Below are 22,898 nucleotides of genomic sequence, written 5' to 3'. Positions count from 1 at the left end.
AGTCCTTCATGGTAAAATAGCTGCTAGGAAACCACTGCTAAGGACAGGCAACAAAAAGAAGAGACTTGATTGGGCTAAAGAACACAAGGAATGGAAATTAGACCAGTGGAAATCTGTGCTTTTTTCTTGAGAGTCCAAATTTGAGATCTTTTGTTCCAACCACCGTGTCTTTGTGCGACGCAGAAAAGGTGAAAAGATGGACCCTACATGCCTGGTTCCCACCGTGAAGAATGGAGGAGGAGGTGTGATGGTGTGGGGGTGCTTTGCTGGTGACACTGTTGGAGATTTATTCAAGACTGAAGGCATACTGAACCAGCATGGCTACCACAGGATCTTGCAGCGGCATACTATTCCATCCGGTTTGCGTTTAGTTGGACCATCATTTATTTTTCAACAGGACAATGACACCAAACACACCTCCAGGCTGTGTAAGGGCTATTTGACTAAGAAGGAGAGTGATGGGGTGCTACGCCAGATGACCTGGCCTCCACAGTCACCAGACCTGAACCTAATCGAGATGGTTTGGGGTGAGCTGGACCGCAGAGTGAAGGCAAAAGGGCCAACAAGTGCTAAGCACCTCTGGGAACTCCTTCAAGATTGTTGGAAGACCATTTCCAGTGACTACCTCTTGAAGCTCATCAAGAGAATGCCGAGAGTGTGCAAAGCAGTCATCAAAGCAAAAGATGGCTACTTTGAAGAACCTAGAATATAAGACATAATTTCAGTTGTTTCACACTTGTTTAAGTATATAATTCCACATGTGTTAATTCATAGTTTTGAAGCCTTCAGTGTGAATGCACTATTTTCATAGTCATGAAAATACAGAAAAATCTTCAAATGAGAAAGTGTCCAAACTCTTGGTCTGTACTGTACACATAAGATCCACTGTCTATCTTTTATCTGAAATCAGACTAATCACTGGCGTATTAGCACATGTGACGTGTATCCCTCGCCAGAAGTATTGGTCACATGATCGGCGTTTCTGGTGGGGCACACATCAGAGAAAACTCTCCATGATGTCAGACATGCGCATTACCAATTAGGCCAAATGGAGCAGAACAGCAACGAGGAGACAGGGCACATGTGCAATTTTTGTGCAGTCTGCCATTTTCCGTATGATCAACATAATAGTATGAACATAATCATGTCAATTAAGTTACAGCTTGAAAAGAGAATAATTTGACAACCTCTTTTAATTATGGGTTTTGTGTGATCAGCTGTCTAGAGGTGTTACCTGTCGTCGTAATTCAGCCTCTGATAAGGAGACTACTGAAAACTGCTCCTGAAAGGAAAGGAAGTATCTAAAAAAAAAAATAGGTAAACTGAATATTCCTGGACACCTGGCAGCATCTACTGTAAATAGGGGATTCAAAAACAAGGAGCTGCCAGTGACATGAAGAATTGATGTTCTGTGTATTTTCTCACTAGCGATGGGGTGTAAAAAAAATATGCAACATAAGGCAATGGGCCCCATACCAGGGCCACAGCACAGCAATGGAAATGCAATATTCCCTTGCCATACCTGCAATCTGATTTCCACACCTTCCACAGATATATTTGTGATTGGTGGACATCAACGCTTTTGTACGTTCAAGTGCCAGGAGTTTTGCCATTAGGAAACCACAAAAACATAATGTCTCCCCAAATTATGGTTATATCACAGTTGTTTGAGGATGGTGAAAGTATGTTCGGAAATATGACAGTTACAATATTCCACGAGGAAGTCCCTGTGGGAAAATGACACATTAGAATCATGTCCTTGCACCTATCCTCCTCTCACCCAACAAAGAGAAGAGGTAAGGCCTGGGGATGAGACCCTTTTTAATATTTCCTTCTGAAAAACTAAATGCCAGACCCAGGAGATAAAAACATGCCTTGTACATTTGTCCAAATTTCTGTGTTTCTTGAACAGCGTAAAAATGGGTCCAGCTCACACACCAAGTGTTGATAAAAAATCTTTCATTCAGCTTTATTTGGAAGAATTCTTATTAAAATGGTACAACATCAATTAGGACGTCTCGGACAACATTGCAAATCTAATATATTTTCAATGTTGTCTGAGACGTCCTAATTGATCTTGTACCATTTTAAAAAGAATTTTTCCAATTAAAGCCGAATGAAAGCCTTTTATCAACACCCTGGTGTGTGAGCGGGATCCATTTTCACACTGTTCAAGTTGCCGAGAGCCGTGCAGCAGCAGGATTTCTGTGCTCCTATCCTGGACTGGAATTATGCCTCGGGTGAGCTGTTTTTTTCACTTATTCACAAATTTCTGTGGCACTTTACTCCGCTATAAGGTCTCCGCTTCCATCCATAAGATGTTTCTGCATTGATCCCCTTCTTTTTTCATACTGTTTCTGCATTATGATTATTTAATCCTTCTGGAATTGTAAGCGGTGTACTTTTTCATATATTACAAATAAAATGTAATAAGGTTGTTCCTTGCTGATCTTGATAGTGGATGAGTGTGTAATCTGCCCGTGGCCACAAATAGATCACATACATGCAGTCGCGTGACCGCCCACGCACACAGGGAATACAGAGACTGCAGACTTTTCTTCTTAGATGGCACAACTCCTTGTTATATGCATCAAAGTACAGTCACCATCCGATATATCCAATGTGTATATCATACCCACACATTATAGTTATCTTACCTTGACATAGATGATCCTCGAAGACACAATGTTACTTATCCGCCAGAGGAGATTCAGCGTTTATTTCCCTGTTTACCGGTAATTACTTATTATGGTTGACGTAGATAAAATAAGACTGCTTTTCTTCTTAGAATAGATTAGCAGTGGTGTTTATTTTTACTTTCTCTTTGTCCGAAAACTGAAAGTGAAAGTTTCTGTGAAGTCTGCAACTCTTCATTTTCATTTTATTCTAAGGCTTGCATGTATTAACCCCTTCCCGACATTGGACATACCGTTACGTCCTACTGTACAGTGCGTTTCCGCAAATGGACATATCTGTAAATTCTGGCGATTGTGCAAACACAGGGTCAGAGCCTTACCTTGACATAGATGATCCTCGAAGACACAATGTTACTTATCTGCCGGACGAGATTCAACGTTTATTTCCCTGTTTACTGGTAATTACTTCTTGGGTTTGACGTAGATAAAAAAAAGCTTTTCTTCTTAGAATAGATTAGCGGAGGTGTTTACTTTCAGTTTGTTTAGGACAAAGAGAAAGTAAAAGTTTCTGTGAAGTCTGCAACTCTTGATTTTCATTTTATACTAAGGCTTGCTTGTATTAACCTGTTCCCGACATTGGACGTACCGATACGTCCTACTTAGCAGTGCGTTCCCATAAATGGACCATGCAATCAAAGAAGCTGTGCCTGCAGATTGGCTTAAGTAATACTGTAGATCTGTTTTAAACACCCTAAATGCTGCAATCAATAACGATCGCAGAATTTAGAAGCCAGTGAGGAGGGCTCCCTCTCCCATCTAATGGGTGCCCCCACATCGTCATTACGAGGGCCTGATCGTTGCTAAGGCAACTTGAGGTCAAATGATGACCTCTTCGTCTGCCAGCTATGGTGCACTGTTTAGATCAGAGGTCTCAAACTGCATTCCTCGAGGGCTGCAGACAGGTCATGTTTTCAGGATTTCCTTGTACTGCACAGGTGATAATTTAATCACCTGCACACAATGATTACAGCACATTGTGCAATGCTAAGGAAATCTTGAAAACACGTATGGTTTGCGGCCCTCGAGGAATGCAGTTTGAGACCCCTGGTTTAGCCCATCACAGCAGCATGGTCTGTCAGTGACCCGTATAATGCATTGCAGAGTTAGTGAGTTGCAATGCATTATACCGGTGATAAGATTGAAAAAAAATTGGTTCAAAGAGGAAATTGTGGGTGGGGGGGGGGGGAGTAAATATAAAAAAACAGATATATTTAAAAAAAAAAATAACAAAAAAAAGAAAAATATATACCAATAATTGTGTAATTTATATAAAAATAAACCAAAAATGCACATGTTTTTGTATTTCCACATCCAGAACGAACCGACCTATAAAACTCACTAGTTAGCCCCTTCAGTGAAAACATGCCAAAAAACTATGCTTTTTCATTGAAGTCCTGAACGAAAAGTGAAATAAAACGCTACCAAAAAGACGAATGTAAATAAAATCTTGTCGCACAAAAAGCAAGCCTTCATACATATGGGCAGCACGGTGGCTCAGTGGTTAGCACTGCAGCGCTGGAGTCCTGGGTTCAAACCCCACCAAGGACAACATCTGCAAGGAGTTTGTATGTTCTCTCCATGTTTGCGTGGGTTTCCTCCGGGTACTCCGGTTTCCTCCCACATTCCAAAGACATATTAGGGAATTTAGATTGTGAGCCCCAACGGGGACAGTGATGATAATGTGTGCAAACTGTAAAGCGCTGCGGAATATGTTAGCGCTATATAAAAATAAAGATTATTTATTATTATTATACACCTGTCAGCGGAGAAATAAAAAAAAAGCTATAGCTCTCATGATAAAGTGAAGCAAAAGATTCTTTCTAGTTTAAAAGTTTAGATTGTGTAAAAGCAGCAAACATTAAAAAAATATACTGTAAGATTAAGTTCACACTAAGCGTTTTTTCAGCATGTTTTGGGCGTTTTTTTCTTGCAGTGGTTTTGGCATGCTACATTTCTCTTGTACATTCTGATAAAGTTTAGTGTTGGGGAAAAAGTCCTATTCCATAGAATCAAGTTTTTGCACGCAAAAATGCAGCAAGACACGATACCTGTGTTTTTTCACCACCCATTTAAGTCAATGGGTGAAAAAATTGACATGCTCTTTGTCGAAATAAAACATAAATCGCACAAAATACTGATTACAAAAAAGTGTGCTTGAGATTTCTGAAATCTCATAGGCTTTGGTGGTACTGTAAAACGCAGCTGAAAATTGGCATAAAAACCACAGCAATAACACCTAGTGTGAACTAAGCCTAAATGTGGTATCGATGTAATTGTACTACCCGATGAATGATGATAAAAAATTTTAAAAAAATCCTGAATTGCTGGTATAATTCATTCCACCTCCCAAAAATGTGAATAGAAAGTGATCAAAAAACGTTGTGCCCAGAATAATCCAATAGTAATGTCAACTTGTCCTGCAAAAAGCAAGCCCTTACATGACTGTGGATGCCATAGGACTTATGACCCGGCAGTGTCAGGCTTTTTAGGCATGCATTAAAGTGCGGTCAGCCACAGTTTTGTGCTCTTTTTCTGAAAAGGACATCGCTGAACAGAAGCCAGACTGAGTTCAGAGTAACTCTGCTGCCTCATTATATGGAATGGATCACTCTGGGGTTTCATCTCAATCACCTAGTACAGCACCGGATAAATGTGATCCAAAATGTTATGTAAAACGTTACCAATGAAGGCTTCAAATCCATAAAAAAAGCAAGTCCCCACTCAGGTGTCACGACACAGCTGTCGAGTGAACTGGGACCAGGGACTCCTTTCCTGGCCCTTACACTAGGGGGCGCCCTAGCTCGCCCTGTTCACCAGGATACGGCAGATGGTGAAGACGTCGGGGCCTCCGCCATTGCCTTGTCTCCTAAGTTAACCCTTCATCTGTCCCTTTCCCCCACCCAGGGAAGCAGGGGCGCTACTGTGTGCCACAGTACACCAACCCGACAAACCGGGCTACAAGGACTAGGTAATAAAGCCCAGATTTTATAGGGAAAAGGAGTGGATAACCGAGCACAGCTCAACAAACTGATTAACCCTTGTTCTGCTGGAAGAAATAGACACGTTTAATAAACCGGAGAAGTGCTTCTTCTCAGCAGCGGAGTAGTAGCAACGAGACTACTGTCTCCTCTCCGTTGCGGTAACCCCATGACATCAGATCTGTCAATGGAAATATAGGTGGATTCCAATGTTACTGATAGCGCTTTTCTAGCATCATTTATGCTATACCCACAAAAAAAAAAAATCCAGTTACGGTAGTTCTGCTCTCCCAAATCCAAGTGCAAAAGTGACTATCGGTGGAGGAGGGGAACTGGGTCATCTGTGACAACTCCTATTTTAATGGTGGGTCTTGTGTGATCAGCTGTCTTATAGAGGTGTTACCTGTCATTGTAAAGGTACCGTCACACTGAACGATATCGCTAGCGATCCGTGACGTTGCAGCGTCCTGGCTAGCGATATCGTTGAGTTTGACAGGCAGCAGCGATCAGGATCCTGCTGTGACATCGCTGGTCGGAGCATAAAGTCCAGAACTTTATTTCGTCCCCGCAGACATCGCTGAATCGGCGTGTGTGACGCCGATTCAGCGATGTCTTCACTGGTAACCAGGGTAAACATCGGGTTACTAAGCGCAGGGCCGCGCTTAGTAACCCGATGTTTACCCTGGTTACCAGCGTAAACGTAAAAAACAAACACTACATACTTACATTCCGTGTCTGTCCCCCGGCGCTGTGCTTCTCTGCACTGTGTAAGCGCCGGCCGGAAAGCAGAGCACGTCACCGCTGTGCTTTCCGGCTGGCGCTCACTGTCAGTGCTGAGAAGCACAGCGCCGGGGGACAGACACGGAATGTAAGTATGTAGTGTTTGTGTTTTTTTACGTTTACGCTGGTAACCAGGGTAAACATCGGGTTACTAAGCACGGCCCTGCGCTTAGTAACCCGATGTTTACCATGGTTACCAGGGGACTTCGGGATCGTTGGTCACTGGAGAGCTGTCTGTGTGACAGCTCTCCACTCTACAGCGACCACACAGCGACGCTGCAGCGATCGACATCGTTGTCGGTATCGCTGCAGCGTCGCTAAATGTGACGGTACCTTAACTCTGCCTCTGATAAGGGAACTACTGAAAACTGCTCCTGAAAGGGAAGGCAGTATCGAAATTTTTTTTTTTTTTTTTTTTTAAAGCCCAAGTTGCCAATGTAAAAATTGCACCATTATAAGTTTTTTAATATTAAGATTGCTAAGGTATTTTGCCCACGCTGTGATTTAATAACAATTTACCGAAGGTTATGGCAATGGGATGTTTACCAGAATGGCAGGCCGGGGGGGGGGGGGGGGGTTGGGGGGGATACGATATGCCTATCAGGTTCTAGAGCGGCGAGAGCTGAAATCTTTTTCCCAGCTACAGTCGGAATTTGGTATTAGGGCTGGGGGATATCAGTATGCACAGGTGAGACATGCGTTTAATGCCCAGAACAGGAGAGACTGTTTTAAAATTCAAGGCGATTTAGTGTTGGAGTATGTGTGTGGAGAGGGGGCAACGAGAGGGGTTATTTCCACCTTGTACAGAGACTTACTACATACTCATTTACTGGGTTTCCTGATTGGTGCTAGGACTAAATGGAAAGAGAATTGGTCTATTAAGAGGATGAAACATGGATGTCTGTGTTAGAATGGATACCAAAACTGTCACTGAATGAATCATAAGACTCTCAGCTTTACATCCTACATAGTGTATAAATCTCCAGATGCCTTGTATAAGGCCGGATTGCGGTCTGACTCGGTGTACCCTTGGTGTAGGAATGACAATGCTGGACTGCTTCACATGCTCTGGACGTGTTCGAGGTTGGCTACTTTCTGGTTGGTGACTATCAGTTGAATAAAGGGAGCTTATAGATGCATGGTCCCAAGGGAACCTGTGGTGTGTTTGTTGGGATATGTAGAGGAGATTGGAGTAGATAACAATTTGAAGATAGCAATTGTTAGACTATTGTACATGGCTCGGAAGGTCATAGCAAGAAACTGGATAAAAGAGGATCCACCTTCGAGAGGAGAATACCTTCAATATGTGAAACATGTTATTACTCTAGAAAAGGGGGTTTACCAGAAAAGAGGTAAAGTGGAGTTTTATGATATACTGTGGACGCCTTGGCTGGAATTGGGGTAGGGAAGGGATGAGGGAAGAACGCTCTGGGAAGTTGTTTCCTGTTAGGATGTTTATAAGGAGACAGTAGGAGTCATCACACTAAAGTATATGCCGGTGTAAAGGTACCTTCACACTAAACGATATCGCTAGCGATCCGTGACGTTGCAGCGTCCTCGCTAGCGATATCGTTCAGTTTGACACGCAGCAGCGATCAGAATCCTGCTGTGATGTCGCTGGTCGGGGCTAGAGGGCCAGAACTTTATTTGGTCGCTGGCTCTCCCGCTGACATCGCTGAATCGGCGTGTGTGACACCGATTCAGCGATGTCTTCGCTGGTAACCAGGGTAAACATCGGGTTACTAAGCGCAGGGCCGCGCTTAGTAACCCGATGTTTACCCTGGTTACCATCCTAAAAGTAAAAAAAACAAACGCTTCATACTTGCCTTCTGTGTCTGTCCCCGGCGCTGTGCTTTCCTGCACTCACTGTGAGCACAGCGGCCGGAAAGCAGAGCGGTGACGTCACCGCTCTGCTTTCCGGCCGCTGTGCTCACAGCCAGTACAGAGAAGCAGAGCGCCGAGGACAGACAGCGGAAGGTAAGTATGAAGCGTTTGTTTTTTTTACTTTTAGGATGGTAACCAGGGTAAACATCGGGTTACTAAGCGCGGCCCTGCGCTTAGTAACCCGATGTTTACCCTGGTTACCGGCATCGTTGGTCGCTGGAGAGCTGTCTGTGTGACAGCTCTCCAGCGACCAAACAGCGACGCTGCAGCGATCCGGATCGTTGTCTGGATCGCTGCAGCGTCGTTTAGTGTGAAGGTACCTTAAGATATGCTAAGGGAAGAGCGTGAGCTGTCTAAATGGGGAGAGGGGGGGAGGGTTGGTAATGTTGTGACATATTGCGGGAGTTAAAAAAAAAATAAATAAAAAGATATGCAGTAGGTAAATAAATTGGATATCAATGGACACCTGGCAGCATCTACTGTAAATAGGGGATTAAAGATAAAAAAACAAGGAGCTGCCAGTGACAGGAAGAATACTTGTCCTGTGTATTTTCTCACAAGCAATGGGGTGTTAAAATGTGCAGAAGAGAATACCAGGGCCATTGCATGAAAATGCAATATTTCCATGTCATACCTACAATAAGCTGATTTCCACACCATCCACGGATATATTTGTGATTGGGGCACATCAACTCTTTTGTATGTTCAAGTGCCAGGGCTTTTGGCATTAGGCAACCACAAAAACGTAATATCTCTGCAAATTATGGTGTTATCACAGTTGTGTTTGATGTATCTAGGGTGGTGCAAGTATGGCTAACATAGGAAAAACTCAGAAAAATACATACCAAGAGATACGGCCTTCCCAAAACCCTGTCTGATGACAAATGCACACTTGGCAGGATGCAGCAGGCCTCCACTGATAAAGGCAAGGGGCGGCACAGGTGCAAACTACTTGATAACCAGTGGGGTACCGCACGGGTCAGTATTGGGACCTGTTCTCTTCAGCATATTCATTAATGATCTGGTAGAAGGTTTACACAGTAAAATATCGATATTTGCAGATGATACAAAACTATGTAAAGCAGTTAATACAAGAGAAGATAGTATTCTGCTACAGATGGATCTGGATAAGTTGGAAACTTGGGCTGAAAGGTGGCAGATGAGGTTTAACAATGATAAATGTAAGGTTATACACATGGGAAGAAGGAATCAATATCACCATTACACACTGAATGGGAAACCACTGGGTAAATCTGACAGGGAGAAGGACTTGGGGATCCTAGTTAATGATAAACTTACCTGGAGCAGCCAGTGCCAGGCAGCAGCTGCCAAGGCAAACAGGATCATGGGGTGCATTAAAAGAGGTCTGGATACACATGAGAGCATTATACTGCCTCTGTACAAATCCCTAGTTAGACCGCACATGGAGTACTGTGTCCAGTTTTGGGCACCGGTGCTCAGGAAGGATACAATGGAACTAGAGAGAGTACAAAGGAGGGCAACAAAATTAATAAAGGGGATGGGAGAACTACAATACCCAGATAGATTAGCGAAATTAGGATTATTTAGTCTAGAAAAAAGACGACTGAGGGGCGATCTAATAACCATGTATAAGTATATAAGGGGACAATACAAATATCTCGCTGAGGATCTGTTTATACCAAGGAAGGTGACGGGCACAAGGGGGCATTCTTTGCGTCTGGAGGAGAGAAGGTTTTTCCACCAACATAGAAGAGGATTCTTTACTGTTAGGGCAGTGAGAATCTGGAATTGCTTGCCTGAGGAGGTGGTGATGGCGAACTCAGTCGAGGGGTTCAAGAGAGGCCTGGATGTCTTCCTGGAGCAGAACAATATTGTATCATACAATTACTAGATGGCAGCCCGATTCTAAAGAATCGGGAGTCTAGAATCCATATATACTTTATTTATTCAAATGTAAGAATAATACAATTAATAAATAATAGTAAGAAAGAACAAAAAATGGCTGCACTCACCAGCTCTTGACAATTCTTGTTATTTAAGGTACAGTTACACAGGATCCATGAACATGCTTATGAGGGGAGGGATGAAAGACATCAGACGACAACTTTGCGTCATTAGTATACTTAACAGTATCCAGGCACTTGCATCTATCCTCTGTACTCTTGTTAACACGCTGTTTGCGCTTACGTCCGGCATCGGCGGCTTTTCGCTCTGCATCATTACCATACTTTATATCAGACCTGATCTTACGTGCGCCATCATAAGCTTTGGACTCTGTGTCATTAGTATACTTAACAGTGTCAATGCGCTTGCATCTATCCTCTGTACTCTTGTTAGCACGCTGTTTGCGCTTACGTGCGGCATCGGCGTCTTTTTGCTCTGCATTATTAGTATACTTTCTATCAGACCTAATCTTACGTGCGCCATCAGCAGCTTTGGGCTCTGTGTCATTAGTATCCTTACTATTAGAGCTCATGTTGGCTAAGCTAAACAGCTTTAAGCGTGGTGGTGGCAAACAACAGGTTAATAAGAGGCAGTGTCAGGTAGTAGGAAAATAGCCAGTTAATAATAGGCAATAGTTCTTTGCAGGAATGCAGATATTAATAAATAGGCAGTTTATATTGCAGAGAAATTGCTGGGCAATAATGGACAATGTCCTTATGTGGCAAATAATAGAGCAATATACCCAATGTGGCAAAGAAGAGGTTAATAAACGGTAGTCTCTCAGTATAACAGTCAGTGAATAATAGGCAGTATATGGAGAAAACACCAAACAAAAGTTCAAAATTGGTGTGAAAATGTCACTGAACCACTTCACAACTAAATATATATAGTTTTGGTAAATGGTATTATCATTTTTTTGACGAAATTCGGCAGGAGCTTGAAGAGCAACGTCACTGGGCCCGCCTCCACGCAGTAGAAACTTGCTGTGAGGTAAAAATTCAAAAATCACACCAAAATGGCGGGCGGAGTGTGTCACAGTACGGCACGTTTCTGATTGGTCGCTCGCAGCAGGCGGCAACCAATCAGACACTGGACACTGTTGACGTCACTTATCTCCGGACATTAGCTCCGGACATTAGCTCCGGACATTGGCTCCGGACAAAGCCACGGAAGTTGGCACAAATTGCAGGAAGTAGTATTCTAGGCAATTAATCTCCGGACATTAGCTCCGGACATTAGCTCCGGACATTAGCTCCGGACATTAGCTCCGGACATTAGCTCCGGACATTAGCTCCGGACATTAGCTCCGGACATTAGCTCCGGACATTAGCTCCGGACATTAGCTCCGGACATTGCCACGGAAGTTGGCACAAATTGCAGGAAGTAGTATTCTAGGCAATTATATATTAGACTAGATGGCAGCCCGATTCTAAAGAATCGGGAGTCTAGAATCCATATATACTTTATTTATTCAAATGTAAGAATAATACAATTAATAAATAATAGTAAGAAAGAACAAAAATAATAGGCAGTATATGGAGAAAACACCAAACAAAAGTTCAAAATTGGTGTGAAAATGTCACTGAACCACTTCACAACTAAATATATATAGTTTTGGTAAATGGTATTATCATTTTTTTGACGAAATTCGGCAGGAGCTTGAAGAGCAACGTCACTGGGCCCGCCTCCACGCAGTAGAAACTTGCTGTGAGGTAAAAATTCAAAAATCACACCAAAATGGCGGGCGGAGTGTGTCACAGTACGGCACGTTTCTGATTGGTCGCTCGCAGCAGGCGGCAACCAATCAGACACTGGACACTGTTGACGTCACTTATCTCCGGACATTAGCTCCGGACATTATCTCCGCACATTAGTTCCGGACATTAGCTCCGGACAAAGCCACGGAAGTTGGCACAAATTGCAGGAAGTAGTATTCTAGGCAATTAATCTCCGGACATTAGCTCCGGACATTAGCTCCGGACAAAGCCACGGAAGTTGGCACAAATTGCAGGAAGTAGTATTCTAGGCAATTATATATTAGATTAGGTTCTGTAGAAGGACGTAGATCTGGGGATTTATTATGATGGAATATAGGCTGAACTGGATGGACAAATGTCTTTTTTCGGCCTTACTAACTATGTTACTATGATAAAAACAGCCACCCCAACCAACCATTGTAGGGTTTGGGTGCCTAGCAGAAAAAATGCACGTTGATATAACTCGCATAGGACACCAGTCACACTGATAAGTGTGGTGCACAGTGTCTTGAGTATGCGGCTCCACCTCCCATAGGGGTGGAACCGCATAATCATCACTGTAATAAGCGGCACCACGTGACCGCTCATACAGGAAGAGCTGCGACGCTGAGAGGAAGCATCAGGGGAGCTGGGTAAGTATTTTAATGCCAGCGGGCGGGCGCACAGGGGGAGGGAGGGGGGAGATTACCAGGAACTTTATTTTAACAACAAAAACAAAATTAAATGATTTTTCATTTCTTAGCTCCAGCGAACACTGCTGGGAAGAAGGAATGAATTCTGGATTCAGCACCCAAAGCAGGGGACAGCGCTCAACTCCAGCGCTGTCTCCGGCACAGTGCGTGTGGCACACGGACAGCACACGGCTGCCGCACGTGTCCCACACTGATGTGCCACGTGAGCACACGGACACGGATAACTCCGGTACCGATTTTTCCAGTACCGGAATTATCTGGACGTGTGGGACAGGCCTTAGCAGGATTCAGCAAGCCTCCACTGATAAAGGCAAGGGGCGGCACAGGTGCAAACTACTTGATAAAAACAGCCACCCCCGCACCAGCCAGACATTGCAGGGGTTGGCTGCCTAGTAGAAAAAATGCACATTGATATAACTCGCATAGGACGCCAATCACATAGATAAGAGTGATGCACAGTGTCTGTATGCAGTCTTTAAATGACGCCCCTGTATTAACAGGCGGGCTGCCCAGCACTATAATATGCAGCACACAGTGACGGATGCCCCAGAAAAACCTAACCAACAAACAGGCCTGGCCAGATCCTGCAAACAACAAATAAAAAATATCTAGTGCAAAAAATTAATGCATATGATAAACATCCTGCTAAGTGTGCATTTGTCAGCAGACAGGGTTTTGGGAAGGCAAATATCTCTTGATGGTGCAAGTATGCCACATTTTTGTGGCGCTTTGTTCCGCTAGAAGGTCTCTCTGCATCCATCCATAAGACATTTCTGCATTGATCCCCTTCTGTTTTCGCACGGTTTCTGCATTATGGTTATTTAATCCTTCTGGAGTTCTTGTAAGCACTTTTTCATACAGTACAGACCAAAAGTTTGGACACACCATCTCATTTAAAGATTTTTCTGTATTTTCAGGACTATGAAAATTGTACATTCACACTCAAGGCATCAAAACTTTGAATTAACACATGTGGAATTATATACTTAACAAAAAAGTGTGAAAAACTGAAAATATGTCTTATATTCTAAGTTCTTCATAGTAGCCACCTTTTGCTTTGATAACTGCTTTGCACACTCTTGGCTTTCTCTTGATGAGCTTCAAGAGGTAGTCACCGGGAATGGTTTTCACTTCACAGGTGTGCTCTGTCATGTTTAATAAGTGGGATTTCTTGCCTTATAAATGGGGTTGGGACCATCAGTTGTGTTGTGCAGAAGTCTAGTGGATACACAGCTGATAGTCCTACTGAATAGACTGTTAGAATTTGTATTATGGCAAGAAAACAGCAGCTAAGTAAAGAAAAACGAGTGGCTATCATAAGAAATGAAGGTCAATCAGTCTGAAAAATTGGGAAAACTTTGAAAGTGTCCCCAAGTGCAGTGGCAAAAATCATCAAGCGCTACAAAGAAACTGGCTCACATGAGGACCGCCCCAGGAAAGGAAGACCAAGAGTCACCTCTGCTTCTGAGGATAAGTTTATCCGAGTCACCAGCCTCAGAAATCGCAGGTTAACAGCAGCTCAGATTAGAGACCAGGTCAATGCCACACAGAGTTCTAGCAGCAGACACATCTGTACAACTGTTAAGAGGAGACTTTGTGCAGCAGTCCTTCATGGTAAAATAGCTGCTAGGAAACCACTGCTAAGGACAGGCAACAAGCAGAAGAGACTTGTTTGGGCTAAAGAGCACAAGGAATGGACATTAGACCAGTGGAAATCTGCGCTTAGGTCTGATGAGTTCAAATTTGACATCTTTGTTTCCAACCACCGTGTCTTTGTACGACGCAGAAAAGGTTAACGGATGGACTCTTCGTGCCTGGTTCCCACCGTGAAACATGGAGGAGGTGTGATGGTTTGGGGGTGCTTTGCTGGTGACACTGTTGGGGATTTATTCAAAATTGAAGGCATACTGAACCAGCATGGCTACCACAGCATCTTGCAGCGGCATGCTATTCCATCCGGTTTACGTTTAGTTGGACCATCATTTATTTTTCAACAGGACAATGACCCCAAACACACCTCCAGGTTGTGTAAGGGCTATTTGACCAAGAAGGAGAGTGATGGGGTGCTACGCCAGATGACCTGGCCTCCACAGTCACCAGACCTGAACCCAATCGAGATGGTTTGGGGTGAGCTGGACCGCAAAGTGAAGGCAAAAGGGCCAACAAGCGCTAAGCATCTCTGGGAACTCCTTCAAGATTGTTGGAAGACCATTCCCTGTGACTACCTCCTGAAGCTCATCAAGAGAATGCCAAGAGTGTGCAAAGCAGTTATCAAAGCAAAAGGTGGCTACTTTGAAGAACCTAAATTATAAGACATAAGAAAAAAGTGTGAAACAACTGAAATTAAGTATATAATGCTACATGTGTTATTTCATAGTTTTAATGCCTTCAGTGTGAATGTACATTTTTCATAGTCATGAAAATACAGAAATATCTTTAAATGAGGTGTGTCCAAACTTTTGGCCTGTACTGTATGTCACAAAATGTAATAAGGTTGTTCCTTGCTGATCTTGATAGTGGATGAGTGTGTAATCTGCCCGTGGCCACAAAAATAGATCACATACATGCAGTCGCATGACTGCCCACACACACAGGGAATGCAGAGACTGCAGACTTTTCTTCTTAGATGGCACAACTCCTTGTTATATGCATCAAAGTACAGTCACCATCCGATATATCCAATGTGTATATCATACCTACACATTATAGTTATCTTACCTTGACATAGATGATCTTCGAAGACACAATGTTACTTATCCGCCAGAGGAGATTCAGCGTTTATTTCCCTGTTTACCGGTAATTACTTCATATGTTTGACGTAGATAAAATAAGACTGCTTTTCTTCTTAGAATAGATTAGCGGTGGTGTTTATTTTTACTTTCTCTTTGTCCGAAAACTGAAAGTGAAAGTTTCTGTGAAGTCTGCAACTCTTCATTTTCATTTTATTCTAAGGCTTGCATGTATTAACCCCTTCCCGACATTGGACATACCGTTACGTCAGACTTTACAGTGCGTTTCCGCAAATGGACATATCTGTAAATTTTTTTCACTGCTCAATGATATAACATTTTGTGAGACACCTGTGATGTCAATTTGATCACATGGCTTTATGGAAGAGGCTGTATATGCATAGCCCAAGATAGAAATGGGAAAATCTTGGTGTGACAAGCTCATAAAATACCAAACCTGTCAGTCATTTATTAGTTTCACAATTGTCATCTCTCTCTGTTTTTAGGCACTAATTAAAGTGTTAAATGATCAAGGCTTTCTTATATTGGTGAACGCTGATATACTTCAGAATCGCACAGGTAACATTTATCATTTGAAGATTTCTGTTTTATTCACTGTTTTTTTATTTGTTTTTTCCCTTCTGAAACTAAAAACATATTTGCTTTTCAGGTATCTTTGACGGAAACTCCATTCAACCTAAGGCCTTGTTCCTTTTTCCGCACCAAAAGTTTTTGCATAAAAGAGGTAAAACTGAAATGGGTTTATATTGCTATGTATCATAGTTAATTTAACAATTGACTTTTAGAACTGCTTATAAAGTATTTAGTCACGACACCTGCATGGAGAGCCCAACAAACAGGCTCTCCATGCATGTGTTGTGACCGGCACACAGCCGCGACACATGCAGCTACGGCGCCGAACAGCTGATTATCGGGTGCGCTCTGGGTTCCTGATACAGCTGTTTGGATAAGGAGCTATCTGAATCTATTTGCTCAACCCTATTAATGATTCCTCAGCAGAACCAACCTTAAGAGATGTTTTTACTGCAGTGACCATGTCTAATACAACTTTAGCTTCACTCAGCGAGCACATGGGAGGCCTAAAAAGGACATCTGTCTTAATAAAAATGAAGTAAAAAAAGTAAATGAAAGTGTGTTGTTGCTATAGAGGAGAGTCAGCTATGTGGAGGATAGAATGCCACAGTTAAACAAAGATCTAAAAATAATCTGTATGTAATATCTCTACTGAATGACAAGACAGATGAATTAGAGAATAGATTGTGCAGGAATCATCTGAGGCTGGGGTCCCTGAAAAAGTCGAGGGCAAAGACCCAGTAGGCTCTTTTAAGAAATGGTTGCTGAACATCATGGGAAAGGAAAGTCTTTCCCTGTCTTAAGCAATCGAACAAGCCCTTAGAGTTCTTACCCGGTCTCCTCCATCAAGCGTCCCGCCACGTCCAGTCTTTATGGGCTTACTCTGCTGGTATCTACAAAGTACCACTAGTACTTCTGGAGTAGGTAGCGTGTTAGAGCACCAAGTTTAAGTTATGCTATGCAGTGTTAAAAATGCTGCTGCACCACACAAATTCAGGACAATTAGAAGCCCTAATCCTCTTTGGGGGGGAATGTCTACTAAGACGTAAATGTTTTATTGGTTTATGGTTCAATATAGTCTCCCAACTGATGGGCATATGACATATTTTGTCAATTACTTCATGCTCGTTTAAAATGGATAAATGGGTGGATATCCTCGCATGGTATATTAGGGGCTTGGGAGATCCATCCAAGAGATGTGCATGATATTCTTGGTTACGAAAGTACCAACCAGCTATTGCTGTCTGACACATTTAATACACCGCTCATGGATGTCAAATGAATGCCACTTTGTATATTCCACTCATTCCATAGGCGTAAGACTCCTGGTCCATAAGACCAATCCCATTTATGTGCAGTAAGGTGGTTATAGATTCTTAGGGATGATTTGTCTTCATTTACTGCTCCATACACAATGTCTGTCATCATAGTGGCTTTATATATTCCTCCTCCGTAGAAGTGTTAAAGCAGATATTCTCCTTTACGTCTCCCTTCCAGAGTTACACTGGCGCTCATGATAGGTGATTTCAACATGTATTTGCACCCATATTGGGATTAGTTTTAGAGTCCATACGTAAAACAACGATGCAAACATCACTGTCTAGGGTTTTATCAGAAATGGGATTGATAGACATTTCGCAGGTTAAGCGCCCTACCACTAAACCATATTCTTGCTAGTCAACGTAATACCACTCGTATTGCTCTTGGAAATGCACTTATGCTACCTTATGTAGAAACAATTGAATAATTGCCTAAAAGCATTTTGGATCATTCCCCTCTATGTGAACAATTACAGTTTGGAATGGATGGAATGAATAATGGGGGAACATGGCGGTTAAATCCATTTTGGAGTCAAAATATTGTTTTTTCTTTACAAGATAATATATGTCAATACTTTGTAGTAATCACTGGATCAACATTAACTGTTTGTGATGCTATGAAAGCATAGGTTCTTGAGTTGTACATAAGTGAGATTAATAAAAGATCCAAAACAAGGGAACACACAAATTGCAAGAACAGGTTTGTCAATCTGAGTCAACGTTTATTGACGACCCCTCTGCCCATACTGCTGGTCATCTGAAAGAAGCCAAGAAACTGTTGAAAGACCATTTATTTGGACTAGCCATACAAAAAAGATTTTTCGTGAAGCAGACATTATTAGAGGGTGAGAGTAGCAGACATACTGGCAACTATTGTCGAAACCCAAACAGGGTAATCATATGTACCTAGATTAATATCTGGACACGGTATAACTGTTAGTTTAAAGACATTCTTCACGCTCTACACAAATTTTATTATTTTATATTTAATTAAAAATAAAGCCCATAAAGAGGATGTTTAGAGGTTCTTGGATATTAACCCACTATCAAGACTAAGGGTATGTTCACACGTTCCTGATTTTCCTCCTTTTTTTTTTCAGGACTGAAACCGCAGCTCTTTGCAGAAAACGCAGGTCCTTTTTTTGGTGCGTTTTTTGGTGCGTTTTTTGATGCGTTTTTTGATGCGTTTTTGATGCGGTTTTTGATGCGGTTTTCTGTGCAGAGTCTGTTTGTTTTCTAGGAAGTTTTTTAGGGTTAAAATGGCTGAAAATACCCTAACCCTACCCCTAACCCTACCCCTAACCCTAACCCTATTCTAACCTTAGTGGAAAAAAAAAATTCTTAATTTTTTTATTGTCCCTACCTATGGGGGTGACAAAGGGGGGGGGGGCACTTCCTGCTGCAGCGGTTCGGCACCACAAACCGCAATAAAACCCGCAGATATATTTTTGATCTGCGGGTTTTACTGCGGGTTTGACCTCACAATGGAGGTCTATGGGTGCAGAACCGCTGCGGCTCCGAAAAAAGAAGTGACATGGTACTTCTTTTTTACCGTGGCTATTCAGCGTGGCTTTTTTTCCCGATTCCCGCATCATGTGCACAGTGGTTCCTGTTTTCCATAGGGTACATTGTACTGTACCCTGCATGGAAAACAGCTGCGGAACCGCAGCGGCAAAAACGCTGCGGTTCCGCAGAAAAAAACGCACTGTGTGAACATGGCCTAACAAGGGAAGACAGAGACAGGTTGGCGCTTCAAAAGGTCCAAAATGAAAAAGCTCCAGGGTTAGATGGATTACCGGGAGAATTTTTAAAAGCTTACCAGGAGACCTTACTCTCTAAACTATTAACCATTTTTGAATAATCCGTTAGTCTGCTCTCTCCCAGACTTAATGAAAGTGGTGCAGCTTGAAGCACCTTGCGCTTTTATACCCATGTTCCTCCTACTCACAGCATTCAGTTCTGATGAAGGTCCAAATTAGTACCCAAAAACGTTTAACAAACCACATTGAATGCAAAGTAAAAAGGCACTTAATTTCTCAAAACAATTTGAGTGCCAAGTATTTTTTTATGTTGAGAATACTCCCTTCAGGCTAGGTCTGCTGTCACTGATAACAGTGATAGTAGGAGCCGCTGATGGGAGTAGTAGTCTTTCGGCAGCTGGCGCCTCTGAACACATTTTTTTTCTTTAAAAAGTAAAATGTTACATACATACTCAAATAAGAAAGCACATTATACTCACCTAACACCAAATCCCTGATGCCCATGTCTCCTAGAAAAAAAAAAAATAAACCACCATATACTCACCTGTCCACCATAGTCCGCGTAATCCTGAGTGTCCCACATCGATCTCTCAGCTGATGAACTTGTGTGACCTGTCTCACAGCACCTCTTTGTTATACACTGCAGGAGCGATTACCTCCTGTGTCAATGTATCGCTCTCAAAGCCATCACGGAATCCGTGTCATTATTTCAAATGACTTTCTTCTGGCTGTGTTTTTATGTTTTTTTCCCTTCACTATGGAGCTAGTAATTGGGGCGTCTTATAACGCCTCTCCATCACTAGCTGAGGGCTTGATGTCACCTGACATCAGTTCATTTCTAAATCTAAGCTTTGGGTCAATGACAGCTGCTGACAAGCCCCAATTCCATTACTCTTGATGTTGCTGCATCCGAATGGAAAAGGTGGTGTTGAAACAAGAAATTAAATCACAAAAACTTTTTTTTTATTTTGCTCAAAAAAGCCTTCATTGCTTTACAAAAACACATGCAAAAAGCACTCCAAAAATCACGGCAAAACGTGCATTTTTTTTTTGCTGCCAAGAGATGCAGAAATTTCTGCAAGCAAATTCTCAACTTGCGCGCACAGCCTTAGATCGTGTCATAATTGGTAGCCGATAAAGAATGTTTTGCACCTTATGGAGTTGTGCATACAGGCAGAACTCATGCATAATGTGTATTTCGTATTAATCCTTGATTGCGGTCTGCTGCCACCTTGATATACCGTGGAGGGTACTTAAAGGGAACCTGTCACCCCGAAAATCGGGGGTGAGGTAAGCCCACCGGCATCAGGGGCTTATCTGCAGCATTCTGTAATGCTGTAGATAAGCCCCCGATGTTACCTGAAAAAGGAGAAAAAGACGTTAGTTTATACTTACCCAGGGGCGGTCCCGCTGCTGGTCAGGTCGGATGGGCGTCTCCGGTCCGCTGCGACGCCTCCTATCTTCTTTCCATGACGTCCTCTTCTGATCTTCAGCCACGGCTCCGGCGCAGGCGTACTTTGCTCTGCCCTCTTGAGGGCAGAGGATAGTACTGCAATGCGCGGGCGCCGGAAAGGTCAGAGGCCCGGCGCCTGCGCACTGCAGTACTTTGTCTGCCCTCAACAGGGCAGAGCAAAGTACGCCTGCGCCGGAGCCGTGGCTGAAGATCAGAAGAGGACGTCATGGAAAGAAGATAGGAGGCGCCGCAGCGGACCGGAGACGCCCATCCTACCTGACCAGCAGCGGGACCGCCCCTGGGTGAGTATAATATAACGTCTTTTTCTCCTTTTTCAGGTAACATCGGGGGCTTATCTACAGCATTACAGAATGCTGTAGATAAGCCCCTGATGCCGGTGGGCTTACCTCACCTGCGATTTTCGGGGTGACAGGTGCCCTTTAAAAAAGGTCCAACATTACCTGTGTTTTTGTAGAAGAAAAACAAGAAATGGGCACTTCCACTCTGTGCTTCCAGGATTCCTCAATATGGTTTATTAAATTGCAGTGTTAAAACACAATACGTTTCAGCTAACAAGTCTTCATCAAAGAGGACCTGGATATATTTCCTGGCTTCACAATTACAGCAATTTCATGGTTGGGGTAGTAGTGAACATTGCGGAATATAAGGCTATTTATGCAGAGATGGAACTAAATGGAAATTCCCACTGTCAGTACTGGAAGAGAGACCCCTCCAAGATAATGACTTGACCTGCCCGCGGTAAACTTGATATACAAGGCATGGGATAGAGGAAAATACAGTGCCTTGCGAAAGTATTCGGCTCCCTGGAACTTTTCAGGCTTTTCCCACATATCATGCTTCACACCTAAAGATACCAAATATACATTTTTGTGAAGAATTGACAAGTGGAACACAATTGTGAAGTTGAATGAAATGTATTGCTTATTTTACATTTTTGGTGGAAAATCAAAAACTGAAAAGTGGAGCGTGCAATATTGTTGTACCACTTTTTGCTGCGATTACAACTGCAAGTCGCTTGGGGTATGTCTCTATCATTTTTTACGTCGAGAGACTGAAATTCTTGCCCATTCTTCCTTGGCAAACAGCTCGAGCTCAGTGAGGTTTGATGGAGATCGTTTGTGAACAGCAGTTTTCAGCTCTTTCCACAGATTCTCTATTGGATTTAGGTCTGGACTTTGACTTGGCCATTCTAACACCTGGATACGTTTTATTCGTGAACCATTCCATTGTAGCTTTTACTTTGTTTGAGAACATTGTCTTGTTGGAAGGCAAATCTCCATCCCAGTCTCAGGTCTTTTGCAGACTCCCAACAGGTTTTCTTCAAGAATGGTCCTGTATTTGGCTCCATCAATCTTCCCATCAATTTTAAACATCTTCCCTGTCCCTGCTGAAGAAAAGCAGACCCAAACCATGATGCTGCCACCACCATGTTTGACAGTGGGGATGGTGTGTTCAGGGTGATGAGCTGTGTTGCCTTTAGGCATTGTTGCAAAAAGTTCGATTTTGGTTTCATCTGACCAGAGCACCTTCTTCCACATGTTTGGTGTGTCTCCCAGGTGGCTTGTTGCAAACTTTAAACAACACTTTGTATGGATATCTTTGAGAAATAGCTTTCTTCTTGCCACTCTTCCATAAAGGCCAGATTTGTGCAGTGTACGACTAATTGTTGTCCTATGGACAGACTGTCCCACCTCAGATGTAGATCTCTGCAGTTCATCCAGGGTGATCATGGGCCTCTTGGCTGCATCTCTGGTGAGTCTTCTCCTTGTTTGAGATGAAAGTTTAGAGGGACGGCCAGGTCTTGGTAGATTTGCAGTGGTATGATACTCCTTCCATTTCAGTATGATTGCTTGCACAGTGCTCCTTGGGATGTTTAACCCCTTAGTGACGGAGCCAAATTTTTTAAATCTGACCAGTGTCACTTTATGTGGTAATAACTCTGCAACGCTTCAACAAATCCCAATGATTTTGAGACTGTTTTTTCGTGACACATTATACTTTGATAATGGTAAATTTAGGTCAATATGTTTTGTTTATTTATAAAAAATATCAAAAATTTGAGAAAAATGTAAAAAAAAATTAGCAATTTTCAAAATTTGAATGATTATCCCTGTATTTATACGGAGACTTGATTACACACAAGTGGATTATATTTATCATCATTAGTCATTTAGGACAACATTGGATCATTCAGAGATCCACAATGCACTTCTGGAGTGAGTTTGCTGCACTGAAAGTAAAGCGGACGAATAATATTGCACGCCCCCACTTTTCAGTTTTTTAATTTCCACAAAAATTTAAAATAACTA

The 22,898-nt window shown here is 42.7% G+C and overlaps 1 protein-coding gene across 6 annotated transcripts in view; it reads left to right on the top strand.

Moving 5' to 3' along the window:
* Positions 1-22,898, top strand: part of TASOR2 (transcription activation suppressor family member 2) — a 165,548-nt gene that overhangs the window by 47,362 nt on the left and 95,288 nt on the right. For all 6 annotated transcript variants that reach the window (XM_069765334.1, XM_069765340.1, XM_069765339.1 and 3 more), the window contains 2 exons: positions 15,949-16,021; positions 16,113-16,187. In XM_069765334.1, coding sequence (XP_069621435.1) covers positions 15,949-16,021; positions 16,113-16,187 — 148 coding nt within the window. The remainder of the gene's footprint in view (positions 1-15,948; positions 16,022-16,112; positions 16,188-22,898) is intronic.

The sequence above is a fragment of the Ranitomeya imitator genome, chromosome 4, assembly GCF_032444005.1.
Source record: "Ranitomeya imitator isolate aRanImi1 chromosome 4, aRanImi1.pri, whole genome shotgun sequence".
Classification (NCBI taxonomy): domain Eukaryota; kingdom Metazoa; phylum Chordata; class Amphibia; order Anura; family Dendrobatidae; genus Ranitomeya; species Ranitomeya imitator.
Note: the sequence above shows the minus strand (reverse complement) of the source record. Positions and strands in the feature narration are given on the sequence as shown.